Source organism: Lissotriton vulgaris, chromosome 11, assembly GCF_964263255.1.
Source record: "Lissotriton vulgaris chromosome 11, aLisVul1.2, whole genome shotgun sequence".
NCBI classification, from domain to species: domain Eukaryota; kingdom Metazoa; phylum Chordata; class Amphibia; order Caudata; family Salamandridae; genus Lissotriton; species Lissotriton vulgaris.
This window is the reverse complement of record NC_141699.1, coordinates 249,114,705-249,133,132: the sequence shown is the minus strand read 5'-3', so window position 1 is coordinate 249,133,132 and position 18,428 is coordinate 249,114,705. Positions and strand designations below refer to the sequence as shown.

The window sequence follows — 18,428 nt, the reverse complement described above, 5'->3', positions numbered from 1 at the left end:
TTTTATGTGTGAAGACCTCTGCCCTGACTGCCCTTACTGCAGTTATCTCCACATACGTAGGTATACTTTTCAGTAGTATATGTGGGAGGGATGGGTTAAGTGGCTGGGAAAAGGTGTATATTTACAATGATTGAGAAACGGTTTTAGGAGGATTAATGATGGGTTAAGGGAGAGCTAGGGAGAGGAATAGGGAGGGAAATGCACTCACTCACAAGCCCATCTTATTCACAATCTGCACTTTGATAGTTACTACAGCCAAAACGGACCCAAAGCTATCATAAATATACTCTACCTCAGATCTAGAGCAGCATCACCCGTGGCAACTCACACGTTCTACTACAGCCGCCATAGAAAATAATGGAGGTGTGGACTAAAATAGAATCTCAAAAGAAATAAATGTACTAATGTGATTTTTTAACAATATTCATTAAATTAATTTAATGTTAGAAATGTAAACTAAATAACGAATAAATATTATTTCATTTTAAAATAATGTAATGACTTTTTTAATATAAATAAAATTATTTTACACATAATTTTTAGTAACTTTCAATACATAATAAATGAATGAAACAATTATAGGTCAATATACTAACATATATTACACATTTATATAACAGCAAATAATAGTACTGTGACGTTTTCAAAAACAATTCTGCATGTCAAATACATATATAAAATATGGTTGCTTGGATTTGTAGTAATAAATACATATATAAGAGTAGAGTATGACATTGTCCTCTGCAGACCAGTAAAAATCAGAATTTGTGAACATAAGAGCAATATCTGCTGTGGCTGCAGCACAACTAAAATGCGCAACCACTATATTGAGAAACGGCACACCATAGACAAACTAACATGGACTATTCTGGAGGCCAATACATCTTGGAACACAACTAACCTATTCTGAAAAAAACAATGTTGGGTGTTCCGTTTGCACTCAAACATCAATGGTCTCAATGACCATTTCAACCAACAAAGTTGAACCAAAACTCTCAGTCTACCCTGTAGGTACTCTGTGATTATGAATCATCAATATCTCCTGCCACTCCATCATCTATCTGGTGTAACTCTCTATATTATGTAGATACACTTTAGGGACATACAACAGCACTCATATCTACCAGTCCCCAGTTTATTGATATATCGCCTAAATACACTCAATCAGGATTGAATTTTAGAGAGACACAATGATCGGTGTGTATAACAAACATATCATTGTTAAAGTATTTCAGCCGTCTAAGAGACGGGAGGTGTTTTGTAAAAGTTCAGCGCAGTGACCCCTGAAGAAGTGCAACTATGCACGAAATGCATTGGGTTTTTAAACAAATAAACACTGTCCTGAACGAAGAATGCTTCATTCGTGTTTTCACTGAAAGGTCTGGATGGACATGGTGGGAACATTAGAAACCTGGATAAATGGCATGATCAGTCCAAGTGAGGAATATGCTAATATGTGGAAAAACCAGTATTGGAAGAAGGATGATAAATTGGAATAAAAAATGGTATACGTGATGGATAATGTGCCAGAAGGCATTGTGATGCTGTGCGACGGATTGGCGCGAAATGTCGTTCCATAATGGTGTTGTATAACAAACATAAGGCCACACAAGAGAGGCGCTGGTCCCTCCAACGATGAATGTTGCACCAATTGCTAGATAATTATCCTTCTGGCCACCTTCAGGCATTCTCGTCACGACATCATGATGACTCTTTCCCTAAATGACACACCACAACAGTCGCTAACTTCATAGATGAACCATCAGATTCCTCTCTCGGGCACGAGTGCTACACATCACCCTACTTCACTATGACCTCTAGTAGCAATAGCCAATAGCACAACTACATTTATGCTGATCAATGGGGTTTTTTTCATTGACCCACGATAATCTGTGCCCTGAGCTGAAATTGTGATTACTATTACTCCTTTGAAACTGTGGGTACTATCACTCCTCCTTGTTGTGCTGCATTTGCTATCAATCCACTAGAATATGTGACAGTAATACTTACTCTTTCATGTAGATTGCGACAGCCAGCACTCTCTCACTATGACTTATGAAGTAATCTACCTATACTAAATAGGTAAGCGGTCCTTAACTCTATCTCCTTTTCCTCCCCCATCCCTCCTACCCCCACCCCTTTACCCTCGATATCACGGTGTGGATCAAAAGGTTTTGCCATCAATGGTAATCATTTTTCTGACTACGAACACCAAATAGGCTATATGGCCACGATATGATAATTTTGGACCATATACTGTCTACCATAGATTGTTCCTCGTCAATATTAACATCTAAGGGGCAGCCTACAGCAACATGACTACCATGAGCACTCATTATGATTTAGGACCAGATGTAGGTAAACGTGAAATACCGATTCCTTAATACCGTATTTTACCGATTCGGTATTAAGGAATCGGTATCTCCGATGTACGTAAATATTCTGTAAAATTTACTGATTCAGTAAAATTCGGTAAAAAAATACCGAATTGGAAGCAATCGGTTAAAAAAAAAAAACTGAAACACCAATACCCAATCGTTATTACCGAATCCATTATCGAATCGGTAAATACCGAATCAGTAACTCAGAAATTCCGTTTTTGATGAATCAGCCAATCCTGTGCATCCCAATTACCTCCCAAACAGGAAGTGGCCACACCCAGGCAGCTACACTGGAGCTGACTGTGAGGCAGGTAGCTGAGCAGAGGAGCCAGGAGCAACACCGCCTCTCATCTTCAAATAAAAAACAACAAACCTTGGAAATGGCAAGCCAGGAGAGAGAGAAGGAGGGAGCAGAAAGAAAAAGGAAGATGAAGTTTAGCGAGAAGGAGCTGGAGGTCCTAATCCAAGACGTGAGCAAGGACCATGAGAAGCTTTTTGGAAAGCAGTCCCTCCATGTGCCTGAGTCTCAGAAGAGACAGATCTGGCTTGGGATCCAGAGCAAAATCAATTCAATTGGGGTCACTCAGCGTTCCATTGAGGACATCAAGAAAAGGTGGTACGACCTGAGGAAGACGGCGAAGGCAAAGATGGCGGAGAGGCAGATGCAGGCCAGCAAAACTGGTGGAGGGAAGAGCACAGCACCTGCACCAACAGCACTGGAACTCATGGTAGAGTCCACCCTCCAGCCGGAGAGTGTGAGTGGCATTGGAGACGCAGACAGCTCTGCCAGAGCTGCCAGGAAACAAGGTAAGATGCATGCCCAGCATGCTGTGCTTCCCCCTGCCCAACCCCAATCCCCATAGAGGCATAGGGACTCCCACTCGAGTTCATGTTTTACTCATTACCTGCAATGCATTGTGGGAGATGTAGTCTTAGGAAACACATGTTCAGAACGGTCGGTCTAGCAAACCCAATAGCATGTGAAAGCAAGTAGCAAGCAGTGTGATTGGCAGGCATGACGTTTAATGCAATGCATATGCAGCCAGAGAAGTGGGTATATCTACATTCTGTCATTACAGGCGAGACATCTTGTAGTGCAGCAGAGGGGAGCAGAGCGAAGGCACCCAGGCCAGAGGGAGACAACAGGAGGATGAGAGGTCGCCTGCAGGGCACAAAACCACTGACCCCCACCAACAACCTCTCCTTGCCCACCATCACCACAGCACCAGACAACGTCGCCATCTCCCCCAACTCTATCCCCACTGCCACAATCACCACCACCACCACAGTCAGGCAGGAGGCATGCCGTGGCCACCCTCCAGCAGATGGAGAAGTCGGAGGAGGAGGGCACAGGGGGTCAACAGTGTCCAGTGGACGAGGATGGCAACATGGAAAGGGCTGAGACACCATCAGAGCGGGCCCACACATCCTCAAGACGCCACAGGGCACGGCCAGCCAGTCCTCAAGTCTTAGAGCAGGGTGAAAGTGTTTTCGCTGGACTGGAAGGCAACATGCTTAAGGTCCAGCGCCTGCAATGGAGAGTGATGCAGTCAATGCATAGAGAGATGTCTCACATGAACAAGCACATGCACAGAATTGAAAAGGGTATAAGTGCAATGAACAACAACATGTCTGAGGGCATGAGAGATGTTGCGACGTCTGTGAGCCAGCTCTGCAGCAAATCGGAGCAGGACCGTCTTTCTAGGCGCACAGAGAGGCAGAGACTTGAGGCTTATACCAAGGTGGTGAACCAGCTGTCCACTGCTACCTCCCTAATGTGCAGACGGTCAATAGCCATGCAGGAGAAGATGTAACATTGTAGTAGGGATGTGGCTTGGGGTATGGTGTCAATGACCTCTGCACTGGAACTGCAGCAGAATGAGAAGGTGGCCACTATGGAAGCGGGGGGACAGTGAGGAAGCTACTAGCCGTAGTACCATTACGCCCCCTCCCACCGAGAGCAGAAGCTGCAGGAAATAGATCCAACTAGGATTTGGGACTCATTTGATGGGTGATGTGATCCTGGTGGTTTGCTTATTAAACACCATCACACAAATACAGTAACTGGCTCTGTCTCCTTACTCACTCAGAAATAGTTGCGTGTTATCTCAGCCCGTCTGTGTCTCCCATCCTGTTCTGCTGCCACACCAGCTGCGCAGGGCTCTGTCAGGGGATTGTCCTCGCCCTCGTCCTCAGAGTTAGTTAGTTCCACTGCTGTTCCTTTTTTTGTGGCAAGGTTATGTAGCTTTGCACATTTTGCTATTATTTTGCAACATTTGATGGGGCTGTACTGACGTGCACCTCCACTTTTGTGGAGGCAACGGAACCTGCTTTTTAGTAGTCCAAAGGTGCGCTCCATCACGTTGCGGGTGCCACTATGTGCCACATTGTATCTCCTCTCCCTTGGGGTGGATGGGTTGAGATATGGGGTGAGTAGAAAAGGCCGGAGGGCATATGCGCTGTCACCTAAATGTGAAAGAAAGTGCCATTCATTTGTGTCACCAATAGGGTAATCCAAGGTGTGATATTGATTTACCTAGTAGGTATCCTTCTCCGAATTCACCAGCAGCCAGACGTGTGTAGATGCCACTGTTCCTGAATATGTAGGAGCCGTGGGTACTCCCTGGGAATTTGGCAACAATGTCAGTGATGATGAAGTTTGCATCACATATCACCTGCATGTTTATGGAGTGAGTGAATTTGCGGCTGCGGTAAATGCATTCTGTTGCTGCTGGTGGGCAGATTGGTATGTGGGTCCCATCGATGCAGCCTATTACGTGTGTGAACTGTGCCTTTTGGTAGAAATCCGGCTTGGTCTTCTGCAGCTCTGCCAGTGTGCTGGGGAAGGTTGTGTACTGATGCATTCTGTCCATCATGGCATCCAGGAAGGTGTTGAAAAAAAGGGGTAGGCAGGTCTGTGACACACCGCCTACTGCGGCTATCACACACTGGCCATTTTGAGCGTTCTAGCGCTCTGACAACATTGCGGGACGCCTACTTAAGGTGGTCTTGGTTTCTTTGGTAGCCTGAACAAGCTACCACGCGGCTGCGCTGATCGCTGCCGCGCTCGCGTATATTTTAAAAACCCTGTTTTGCTATTTGCTTTTGCCTATTTTAGAGTCTTTACCCTGTTTTTATTGGTAGCCCACTTACTGCATATAATTTTGTTGACTCACAGCCATTTGGGCGGGTCCGGTTCCCGGGGCTGGTGTTCTGTGGGCGCCATCTTGGATCAGGACAAGGATCTTACATCGGCGAGCGCCATTTTGAGCGTTCTAGCGCTCTGACAACATCGCGGGACGCCTACTTAAGGCGGTCTTAGTTTCTTTGGTAGCCTGAACAAGCTACCACGCGGCTGCGCTGATCTCTGCCGCGCTCGCGCATATTTTAAAAACCCTGTTTTGCTATTTGCTTTTGCCTATTTTAGAGTCTTTACCCTGTTTTTATTGGGAGCCCACTTACTGCATATAATTTTGTTGACTCACCGCCATTTGGGCGGGTACGGTTCCCGGGGCTGGTGTTCTGTGGGCACCATCTTGGATCAGGACAAGGATCTTACATTTTGAGCGTTCTAGCGCTCTGACAACATCGCGGGACGCCTACTTAAAGTCGCTCCTCCACGCGCAGCGGGGACGCGCAGTAGGGACGCCGTCGCGTTGCCGGAGTCGTGCCAGAGTCCTGCCCGTCTGCGCCCGTCAGCGACGAGGAAGCGCGAGTCGCGGCAGGGCTCTGGGCACAAGGTTTGATTACCATCATGCCTGCTTTATCTACATTCAGCTATACTCGGGCTGAACTGCTGTCCATTGGGAATAGGGTCGATGTTGGTTCATGCGACCCTGTGGACCCCTTATCCTGCCCATTTGCTTGTGGCTGCAGGGGCTGGTCCCTTGACAGACCGGTCAGGATCCGATCTTTGGAAGGGAGTGATCTGGTCACGAGCAATAACATCGCGGCTCGTGCACTTCGGATCTGGAACCTGAACGTGAGGTCATTGGTCAAACATCACCAGTTTATACATGACCTCATTGAAAAGGACTCTCCCGATCTACTTTTTCTCACTGAAACCTGGCTCCAGGACTCGGATGCCGCTATTCTTAATCTTACCTTTCCTCCGGAATATACGGTCTTCACACTGAATCGTGCCACGAGAGGAGGTGGCATCGCTATGGCGGTAAAATCGTGCTTTCCCGCGGAATGGAAAGCCCTTGGGTTGCCAGCCTGTGAGAACGCCCTCTTTAAAGTGTCCTTTAGTCATCATTTCACGCTGAGTGGCATTCTTATCTATCGCCCTCCAGGCAATGACACAGCCTTCAAGACCGCCCTTGGCGATATGGTTAGTTCTTTAGCACCTAGCTGTGCGAACTTCAACATCACTGGCGACCTTAACATTCACTTTGATCGCGTGTCATCCACAGCCATAGACACTTTGCTTGCAGATCTTGAAGCACTGCAACTTGTCCAACTTGTTACACCTCCCACCCATACTGGGGGACACATCCTTGATCCCTTCTTCTCCACTTTGGAGAGGATGAAGGTGTCCAACCCGATCCCGGTTGGCTGGACCGACCACCTACTGGTGGAAGTCTTCTGTCCCATTGATAATTCGCCATTCAAACCTGTGGATAGGCTGATCCTTAAAAGACACTGGCACAAGCTCAAACTTGAGGAGTTTTATAGGATACTAGAGCAGAAACTCTTAAGCCCTTTTTTGGATGTGGAGCAAGGATACGACCTGTTCTGCAAATGGATTTCGGATGCCCTTGATTCCCTTATACCTATGCGCTGGTCAAAATGTCATTCCAAGGTACCCAGCCCGTGGTATAATGACTCTCTTGCCGAGCTTAAAAAAATCTGCCGGAAAGCTGAGAGGGAATGGAGGAAGTCTTATGACCCCAGTCTGAAATCCTCTTATTTTGCCAAATTGAAGACCTACCACAGGGCAATCTGCAGAACTCGGGCCGCATTCTATGCCCAGGAATTCCAAACCAGCACCAACCCCTCTAAATTAATTTTCAAGGTCCTTAAAGACCTTATGAATAAAAGAGCCACTTCGGCAGAAATCTGCACCGACTCTCATTGTGAGAGTCTAGCCTCCTTCTTTTTGTAGAAAGTGCAGGCTATCTACCGAGGATTTGACCTGTCTCTGCCTGATCCAGAGCCAGCTGGCCCGAATCTCTCGGGCTATGAGCCTCTGACCTCCTTGCCTGATTTGTCTATGGAGGCCTTTGATAAACTGAGCCTCAGGATTAAATCAGGCTCCCCTCTGGATCCGCTGAAGCCAGCTCAAATTAAGATGCTCTCCCCCTTGTGTCGGGTCCCGATTCTTACCTTGATCAACCTGTCGTTGTCTACAGGAATGGTCCCCTCCGCATGGAAGCGGGCGGTAGTCACCCCAGTTTTAAAGAAGGCAAATGCAGACCCGCTCTTGCCTGAGAACTATCGCCCCATATCCCTTCTTCCCTGGACGGCCAAAGTCACCGAGGCTCATGTCAATTCCATCTTGACTGACCATCTTGCTCATAACCATATATTAGATCCGAGTCAGAATGGCTTTCGACCGGGACACGGCACCGAGACCGCTTTGCTCTACATGACCGAGCATCTGCGTCTGGAGCTCGACTCTGGGCGGACAGCGGCGCTCTTTTTATTAGACCTGAGCGCCGCATTCGATACGGTGTCCCACCGTATTCTGATTCAGCGCCTAGAGGAAGCTGGAGTAGCAGGGACTGCTCTTCAGTGGTTCCGCTCGTTTCTTACTGATCGTTTCTTTAAGGTGGCTATACCACCTTGCCAGTCCACCTTCCATCCATTGAACCTGGGGGTCCCACAGGGCTCCTAGTTGAGCCCGACTTTGTTCAACCTCTACGTGAAACCGCTAGCTGCGATCGTCAAACAGTGGATGTTTGACGATGACCTCATATGCAGACGACACGCAGCTGGCGGTGACACTGAGTGGAGACCCTGAAGTGGATGCCCCCAGATTCCGAGCAGGACTTGTGGCAGTGGCAAATTGGTTAAAAACCAATTGTTTACAACTAAATGCCAAAAAAAACGAAGTTATGGTTTTGGGGAAACATGCAGAGCTTTGGGGAGATCAGTGGTGGCCTCCAGAATTGGGCGTCACCCCCGTCCCTACTTCTGAAGTAAAGAACTTAGGGGTATGGCTGGATCCGGCTCTTACCTTTACGGGTCACACGAAGAAGGTTGCTGCTACCTGCTATGAAATCCTGCGAGGATTAAGGCCAATCCTCAAATTTTTTGACCCCCCCACTCGGCAGCTCATGGTCCAAGCCTCAGTTCTGTCTCGGCTGGACTACGGTAGCGCACTGATGCTGGGGGTAAACCAGGCTGAGGCATCTAGGCTACAAAGGGTACAGAATGCTGCGGCGCGGGCCATTGTTGGTCTTCCTAGGCATTGCTCGGTCTCCAGCACTATTTCTGCCCTTCATTGGCTGCCGGTTAGGCAAAGAATTAAGTTTAAAGCACTCTGTTTGGCCTTTAAAATTTTGAAGCTCTCCTCGCCGCCTGCACTTGCTAACTTGCTCACCCCCTATGTTCCTTCGAGGTCCTTGAGATCGGAGGCCCTTCATCTCGCGGTCTGCCCCCGGTTTAAACTCAGCAGGATGGGTGGCCGCTCCTACCGAGTGCTTGCCGCTGGGTTATGGAATTCTCTCCCGGTGCACATTCGGAGCTCTGAATAATCTGTCCGTCTTCAGGCGTGCTATCAAAACTTTCCTGTTTTCTGTACTTGCTTAGCCGTCTGTTTCCTTCCTTTTGCGTGTTATGTTTTAGTACTTGATCAAGCGCCAGGACGCCTCTTTGCTGGGGCAGCTGTGCGCTGTATAAATAATGTTAACATAACATAACATAACGTATCTCCCTGATGCCAGGAGGTGTAGGCAACAGAGCACCTGTACATGGGTGGATATTGTGTGCGCCCTTGATATCTGATGCTCAAGATATGGTTTCAGGTCCCGTATCAGGTCAAGGATGGTGTGTGGGTGTAGCCTGTACCTGTCATGGGTTTCAGGCTCATTCAATTGGAACAGTGTGACACGCAGTCTGTACACATGCTCTTCCCGTCTCCAAAACCTCACTCCTGCTGCTCTCAAACGTAGCCGCCTTGCTATGAGGTAGAGGCCCGCCATTGTGTTCACACTGTTGCATTTTGGGGCTGTTTTTATGCACTGCACCTGATTACCACCTGCTCTGGATCAGTGGTAAATACTGATTCGTTAATACCGATTTTGGTCAAATTCGGTATTACCGAATTTTGCTACATCGCATTTCGGAATTTTTACCGATTCGTTATTTACCGATTCGGTATTGTTTGTTTCGGTGTTCACCGATCGGTAAATAAGGAATCGGTAACTGTTTCCCTTGGATTTACCGATTCGTTATTACCGAAGGCATTCGGTAATACGTACATCGCACATGGCTAAATACCAGTCGGTAAAGATGAAATTTACTGAATTTTGGCTTTACCGACCGGTATTTGGCCACCTACATCTGGCCCTTAATGGCTTATTCCTCATGTTGCTTGTTTGTTCGTTCTAGACTTTCCATTCTTTTGTTTATTCATGTTACCCACGCATACCCAATCCACATGTGGGTAATAGTGACTTGTGGGCTTTGTTCATACCAAGATACCATGGTCCTCCAATGGTGAGCACCACTCTTTTTTAATATAGTACTGCTTCACTGAATTTTTGTGCTCTTACCTTCTTCCTTCTTTTTTGTCATTTTAGATAGGACCACTATGTGAGTCCTCCGAGTGGCACGGCTTGACTCAATAAGGCCACCACATAACCCCTTTTTCCCATTACCGAATCACTTCCCTATGGTCCTGAAGAAGCGCAAAGGATCTCCTCCTGAGACCACACTATAGCATGAAACATGTCGAGTCCATTCTCCTTTTAATCAAACACTGCACTTCTCTAGCTAATGAGGAGCATAACTATCCTCAAGCAGCGCACAACCTTTTGTTTTTTTAAAACTATGACAGAGGGACACCCCTCATTAAAATTAGTCTACCTTAGATACCCTCTAGTCATTTTTAATTGTCATCTCTAAAATAACAATGCACACTAACCCGCACACACCATACAACTAAATCACAAAAAAGTTCTCTGACAAAGTGACCCTTCAGGAGACCCGTAGGGCATTGTAACTCTGGCCCAACAAGGCGCACCCCCGCATGATAAAGCATGACATCCTTCGGGGTGTGTGAGTGCATCAAGTGAAAGTCTCTCTGCCTCTTTTCCATTTCTATAAAAAAAACTTTTTTCCAATATTAATCTCGGGAACAGTGACTCTCTGTAGTGACTTGTCCTCTGCTATTACATGTAATAAAATAATTTAAAACCAATAAATCGAGTTTCCAAAAATTCATATGTGAAATTATTTAACATTAAAATGTAATAGAAGCAATTGTTAATTTTCCTATACATTACCATAGGGAAATTCCCTCACCTATTGCCAAGGTCTCTACCAAGTGTGTGAAATGTCACAGATGGTAGTAAAGTCACTATTATTAGGAAATCTTCAGTCATATTTGACAGTTTCGCTGACTCCACCCCCTATTTGAAGTGGTGGGGACATGTAAGTCTACAATTTTGAGTTGCTAATTTTAAATGGTGAATAGTCAATAATAGTAAAGTTAATCAAAAGTTAAGAGTAAACTTACATGTGCAGATTTACTCAAATGTAAATTTACCTTTATGAACAACCCCCAGGATATGGCGTTAGCACCTCTGTGCTCCTTGTTGGAAATGTATTCCCTTTTGTATGGAAATCGTATCTTGAATCAGTAATGAAGCTGTCTTAAAACTTTTGCGTGTCTGACTATAATGAGGAAAGATACTACCTTACACAATACTATCTAATGTGCTTAGTGTCGTTATTTGGAATTTGTACTTCTACAGTCTTTATTATTTTTTCATCAGGGAACTCCTTGGTGGAGAAGAGTACTGGCCCATCTTAGTGTGCACAAGTGGTGTTCCAGCAATCACCCAGCTGCTGGTTCTTCCCTGGTTTCCTGACAGTCCAAGATACCTCTTGATTGACAGAAATGAGGAAACAAAATGCAAAAAAGGTAACAAATAACAGCTGATGAATGCCTGTGATATGCACGTGCATAACGTGGTCTATGTCCTCGGTCTATGTGATTGGCATTATGTAGAAAACAATTGGATTGATTTTGCTCAGCAGTAAACCACATCTGGAATTTAAAAAAAATATAATTTTATGTGAAGTTTTTAATTAGTTTGCCAGACTCAAATCTGTAATTAGGGATGACCTCCTTCCTTTAGTTTTGTAACTCTGAGACATGGGACAGTACACAACTGCAGTGACCTAATGAGATGTCTACTTTGGCTAGGGCATGTGTTGCAATGTTGCCACACATGGACAGACTGCGACATAGCAGTTTAGGCATCTTGGCAACAGGACTTCCTGAACTGGGCTGTGGGACCAGAAAGGACACAGGAAAATGACCCAAAGGCTGAGTATGGGCATAGGGAAGGTTATTTGTGTACATGTAGGCCACTATATATAATGGGTGAAGTAGCTAAATAAACGAATTGTAACCCATGTGCCACCTCAATTTTCCTCTCTGACCCTACTGCTTCATGACATACAATGAGTCTTCCAGCCTGTCTCTGGAGGACAGACCACTGATGACAAAGGGGAACACAAACCTCACATTAGAGGCACGTAAGAAAATGCGGCTATGAGCCTGAGCACACCACAGACTAAGTGCGGCCAAAATGTTACTTTTAGTGAACAAACCAAGAGGACAGTATACTTACAATTTGGCAATAGAGAAGCTGGCAGGAAACACAAGAAGCGAAGTGGGAGCAGAGGCATGAGGTGCTATATTGAAGATAGGTGCCTACCAATATGAACCAATGAAGAGGTCATTTTGAAACCAGGCAGCCAATTAGAAACCATTGAGGCCAATAAGGCAACCATTTTGAAGTCAGGTGCCTTATTGAAAACAAGTGAAGATGCCATCTTAGAGTCAGGAGGCCACCAAAGACAGTGAATCTGTCAGTTTAATAACAGGTGAGACCACATTTTGTGCAAAAACAACATTAAAGGAAGCAAACCAATGACATAACTAAAGGCAAAATAATGATGTCTGAGAAAAAATAGGCAAAAGATTAGCAGCATATTTCCAATCTAAGGACCAGATATATCTCTCCTCAGAAAATACTATGGGACTGAAATTGAAATGGCAGCACTGTCTTGACGATTTAAATAATTTCATAGAACCCTATGGAGAAAAAGATTTAAAAAAGCAAATAATATCCACAATCAAAAACCTAATTGGGAAGGAGACCCAAAAAATCATCTGGGAATCAGATAATAATAATAATATATAATAAGGTATTATAGACCACTTAGTTACTTCAAGTGTCCCAGCGTTAAGGGTTCAATTCGGAGATCCAGAATGAGAGAACCCCATAAGCAAAGGAAATAGCAAATGCCACATCTTAGCGGCCAGGAAGCCTAAGGAGCATCATCTGATGTGAGCTCTTTAATTGATGGGGATAAAGGCCAAAGAGGCCCCAGATGACCTCAGATTTCTTCTTGGGGAGTAGGATGTGACTCAAGAGAGGAGGTATTGTGGGTCCTTGTTAAAAGTTCTGTAGCGAATGCACATAGCTTAAAAGGAAACAACGCCGAGACACGATCCAGAGAGGAAAGTGATTTTACTATCGATATGAGTTTGTGAGAGGAGTCCTGGGCCATCTCTATCTTACCTGCATAAAATGTGTGATGCGTGCTCCTAATACGCCTGTGGGAGTCCTTCAAGGCTGCTCAATAGTTGGCCTTGTCGGTAAGATCAAAGTGTTTGCGCCAAATACGTTCTAAACTTTTTACGGCACGCTTAGACATTGGAGCAATTTTATCCAAAGCCCCATTAATCCATTCTACCAGTTGAGAGCTGGCTGTGTCTACACAGTCCTCCAGAACAGGGCAGCTCATATCCAAGACTTGGGTAAATGCAGTCGAGGTCACCTTTGCCCATCTCCATGTCATACCTGAATGACCAGCGTTAGATGGTGGCAGCGTGGTGTGCTCCTGGACATTTGAAAATGCACTGCAAAGTGATCGGACCACAGAAGAGGGAAGGGAGGATCCACAACCAGGTTGGTTAAGTTGTAAAAGATGTAGTACAAAATATTTCCCATCATGTGGGTAGGTACAAGAACCAACTGAACTAGCTGAAGAGCTTATAAATCGGCCACCAGAGCGGCTGCTGCCTGACAATCAGCGTCCTCCACATGGAGATTAAGATTTCCAACAACTGTAAAATGTGAATACCTCATGATCTACACCGGCAGTATATTAGCTAAGGAGTTTATGAAGCTGGGCCGGGAGGGCGATAAAAAAAATCCTGCTGAAGTAAAGTGGCTAGATAGTTCCAGAGAGAAAAACGCAGCCTCTATTCCTGAAATTATTACCCCTAAAAGAGAACAGCGGCAGGATTTTTAAAAATAATTGCAATCCTGTCACCTCTTTGCAGAGGCCTGTCTTGTCTAATAATTGCAAATCCCTGGGAAATAGCCATGAGTACATTGGGTGCTGAACATTACGTCAGCCATGTCTCAGACAAAAAAATAGCATCAGGTGTGTAAATCAGTCAGAAAGTTGTGTATTTCTAACTAGTGAATGGCCATTTACAGAATAAAAGTATGCTGTAAGCAGAGACCATGTGATCTTATACCCTGATGTATTGGGTATTCCTTCAGGGATTGAACTATGGAGCTACACTTACCGCAGCAGAGCCTCACTTGTGTTGGATTCAATGTCTGACAGCAGTCACTGGCTCGAGGTGAATGGGGCTGAATTACTTAACTCAGAAGTGTATTGCAAGTGAGCTGACTGTGACCGAGCAAGGGGCCTGCACCTGGTGTTTTCCGGAGGCAGACAGGCTTACCTTAGGTGCACCTTTGGCACACATGCAGTGCACCCTCTGAGCAGTCAAGCAGTTGACATGGCTAAATAGCCTGCCTCTAAAAGGGGGCGTGGCTTAAGCCGAGTGAGAGCCGAAACCAGGAAGGTAAAAAAAACACAAACTGGAGCCCAGCAGCTCTACTCCCTCTTGGAAGATGCAAAGTTCCCACCAAAGTAGACCATTGACTATGTCAGTGAACAGTACACATTCAATCTGTTGCCTCAAGAAAAAAGAAACTCAATAGCAAGGTTCATCAAAAGCTTTTGTCGACTAGTCAAGAACTGTGAATTTAGCAAGTTCACAGATGAAGATGCCATTTAATCGCACATCATATTGAGACCTCAGGACTACCACACAACTGCCAGGGACCAGTTGTTCCCTGGCGGTTGTGACGGTTGCGTCAGTCCCAGGGCAGCCCGACTGCTAAGTAGTAATAGGGCGGTCGGGGGACCTCCACCGTGAATCTGGTAGTCCGTGGACCACCAGACTCATAATAACAGCCTAACTCACCGCTGAACAACTCAAGCTAATTGCAGTCCTGTACATGGTAGAAGAGGTAACACTCATAGAGAAACAACATCAAAAATGATTCACTGATATGAGAAAAGAAAAAAAAGACTCTGCAGTACGCCTACACTTAAACAAACAGGTCAAGCCTGTGGCTCAGCAGCACTGGAGAATGCCATTTCAGCTATAAAAAAAAGAAACAGCGGAGCAATAACTCTAAGAACTCACAAAACCAGATTTCCACAAGGGCCAACACCATGGATATCTCCATTAGCAATAGTACGTAAGTACGACATGAATGTCAAATGTGACTATGTGTAGACATGAGATTTCCCAAGACAGCTGTCAGACATGATCCCACTCCTCAATGGAGTGGGAATATTTTTTAAGCTAGACCTCTGCAAGGGACACCCACCGGTTTGAACTTCATGAAAAATGGAGCCACATTACCACATTTACCATACCCCTGGGGTTATCTCACTAAAAACAACTCCATTTGGAGTACCATCACTACAGCACAAATTTTACAAGCCATTGGATGGCAGAGAATTGCCTAAAACTCAATACAGTCAAAACCGAAGTAATACTGTTTGGCAATGATACCAACTTCTGGACACCTAAGTGGTGGCCGGACTCGATAGGCACTCTCCCTATGCCTTCAAAAAAGGTTAAAACTTGGGTGTATTAGTGGATGAGAGACTTCCCTTTGGTGACCAAGTAAACTCAGTGGCATCAAAAACAGCTTATGTGATTAGAACAGTCAGGAAAATACTGCCGTTCTTGCCCCCGGGTAGGTGGCAAACAGTGGTCACGGCTCTGGTAATGTCGAGGCTGGACTACTGCAACCGTCTTTACTTAAATATTCAACAAAGATTCCTGAATAAGCTTCAACTGCTGCAGAATGCAGCCACCAGACTACTTACTGGCACGTCCAGGTTCTCTTCCATATCCAAGGAAATAAAAGAACTGCACTGGCTCCTGGAAAAGAATTGAGTGCTTTTTAAATCTCTCTGTTTGGTTTTTAAAGCAATTCAAGTGATAGGGCCATACTATCTCAAATGGCAGTTCACTTGGTACATACCGAAAAGAACACTGCTCTCAGTACCACGCACCACAAAAAAAGCTTTGTGGGGTTATAAAGGTTGTGCGGCAAAAGCCTGGAACAACTTGCCGTTTCACCTGAGAAATGCCACTGATCTCTTCACTTTCAGGAAGGCCCTAAAAACCTGGCTCTTTGCTAAATAAATACTCTTTCCTTCCATTTCTTGCCCCAAGGAGTTGTAACTAGCACCAGGACACCCCCGGGTAACCGTTGCGCTATAAAAATAACAGCATAACAAGTCCTCAGTTTGGGTGTATAGTCAGTATATTATAGAGACAACATCTTGATGTTTGAAACAACAGAAAAACATGACAGGGCGCTAAAGAAGGTGTACAAAGCACTCCAAAAAGTCATTCTAATCCTAAATCTGGCTGAGTGTCAATTTCACTAAACCCAACTAAAATTCTACAGATACATTTTTTTGAATCAAGTTATGAGACCAGATCCAAATAAAATCAAAGCACTCAATGAGACACCACCTCCAAAGATATAGGCAGTGTCAGGTGATTCCTAGGAAGGGCATGCTAATGTGTGCATTACATAAGGACTATGTGACCATCGGCGCCACCATTCGGGAACTGATGAAACAAGAGTACTAGTTTGAATGGCAATCAGCTTGAGAAAAATCATTAAATAAATTTAAAAAGAGAGTTAGCAGTATCATTCAGGTGACATAAATTGACCCAATGGGGCGCTCAGACCTCACAGAGGATGCCAGTCTAGTGGGGTTGGGAACCATTCTGGCACAACAATGACATTGTGAAGAAGGATGCATCATATCCTAGGTAAGCTACTGATTGTTGGATGTCGAAAGATCCTACTCACAAGCAGAAAAAGAGAGCTTAGAAGTTGTCCGGGTACAACCACCACCACATCTTCATCTTCAGAATACATTTTGAAATAGTGATTGATCAAAAGTCACTGTGACAATACTTAGAAATTCCCATGCCAAAATGCCACAGACAACTGGGGGATGGTAAATCTGTTTACAGGAATACTCCTACTCTATCTGACACAAAATAGGGAAAGAAAACCCCCAGCAGATTACGTTTTACCACCCACTTACTGTCAGGAAAAGCACACCAACACCAGCCGAAGAATATCTACACTTTGTAATGAGTCAATCGCCACTGCCATAATGTTGTTTAGACATTGAAAAAGCCACCCGAGCAGACTGTACCCTGGCAGAGGGTGGGGAGATGAACACAAAAAGGACAATTTAAACACAGAGATTGAACCTGAAAGACATATCAGTCTTCTGAAAAATACAAGAAGGATTGGCAATGACTCCAAGAGGCATAATACTGAGGGATACCAAGATAATAATTCCCATGCTGGCTTCAGCCAAAAATAGCAAAGGAAACCAAGGAGTGGTACGCTACGAGATCGTATATGGTTCTCAGGACTGGACCTACTGGTGGAGGACACACTAAAGGAATGTCACCAGTGCCAAATTATGAGTGACAAATCAAAGCCACCTTCAATTCAAATGTCTTTGCTACCAGAGGATATTTTGAACACCACCACACTCAACGTCTTGGCCAATAAATCAAGCACATACATGATGGTGGTGATACATGAAAATTCAAGATTCCCCATTGCGAAGCAAATCTCACCTGCCAGTGTAAAATTGCATATCCAAAACTGGATAAGATATTTGTGGATTTTGACACCACAGAAATAGTCATGGCAGACAATGGACCCCCAATTCATTGGGCAAGAATTCACAGAACTTGCAGGGCATCTAGATTAAACAAATAATGGCGTGAAGTTGATGGTCACCTATCTAGCCATCAACTTCACGCCATTATTTGTTTCATTCATTGTACTATGTGAAGTATGATTTCCTGATTTAATGCTTTGAACTATTGGTCCACTGTACTGTATATAACTTGTTAATACAGTGTTGCGAATTGACTGATTTTACTGTCACAAATTCCTTTCCATCACCTCATCCTCACCTGATCACTTACCACCACCCCTCCTTTTCTCCCCCCCAGGGCACTGTACAACCAATTGAAATTATTGCTTAGTTATCTGTATATTCAGTATACCTAGTCCCATTGTGAATAAAACAATGTGGATTCATTTATTGTTTGTGTAAATAATTTTTTGGATTGTTTATATTATATCACACTTACGCTGGGACCCCTTCCTCCCAGTACTTATTCAGGATGCAAGATAGCACTTCCCCCTTCCTAGGGAAAACAATAGAAAAGGTGCACAATTTAAATATTCAAGCATCCTGTACTAGTGATGAATAAAGGAAAGAATCAGAATTGAGACAGAATAGGAAAAGAGTAAAAGGTGCAGGTCATAAGTGTAGCCGGAGGCTAAGTAAAATAGATACCGTATTTTCCGGCGTATAAGACGACTTTTTAACCCCTTAAAAGTTTCTGGAAAGTCGGGGGTCGTCTTATACGCCGGGTACAAAATGTTATGGTATGTTTTCATGCGCTTTTTCATAGCGAGG

General features: G+C 44.7%; 1 protein-coding gene across 1 annotated transcript in view; it reads left to right on the top strand.

Annotated features, from left to right (window-relative positions):
- The window catches only part of LOC147679577 (solute carrier family 2, facilitated glucose transporter member 11-like), a 510,350-nt gene that overhangs the window by 319,408 nt on the left and 172,514 nt on the right, over positions 1-18,428 (top strand). The window contains exon 6 of the mRNA XM_086943162.1: positions 11,327-11,475. Within this exon, the coding sequence (XP_086799288.1) occupies positions 11,327-11,475 (149 nt within the window). The remainder of the gene's footprint in view (positions 1-11,326; positions 11,476-18,428) is intronic.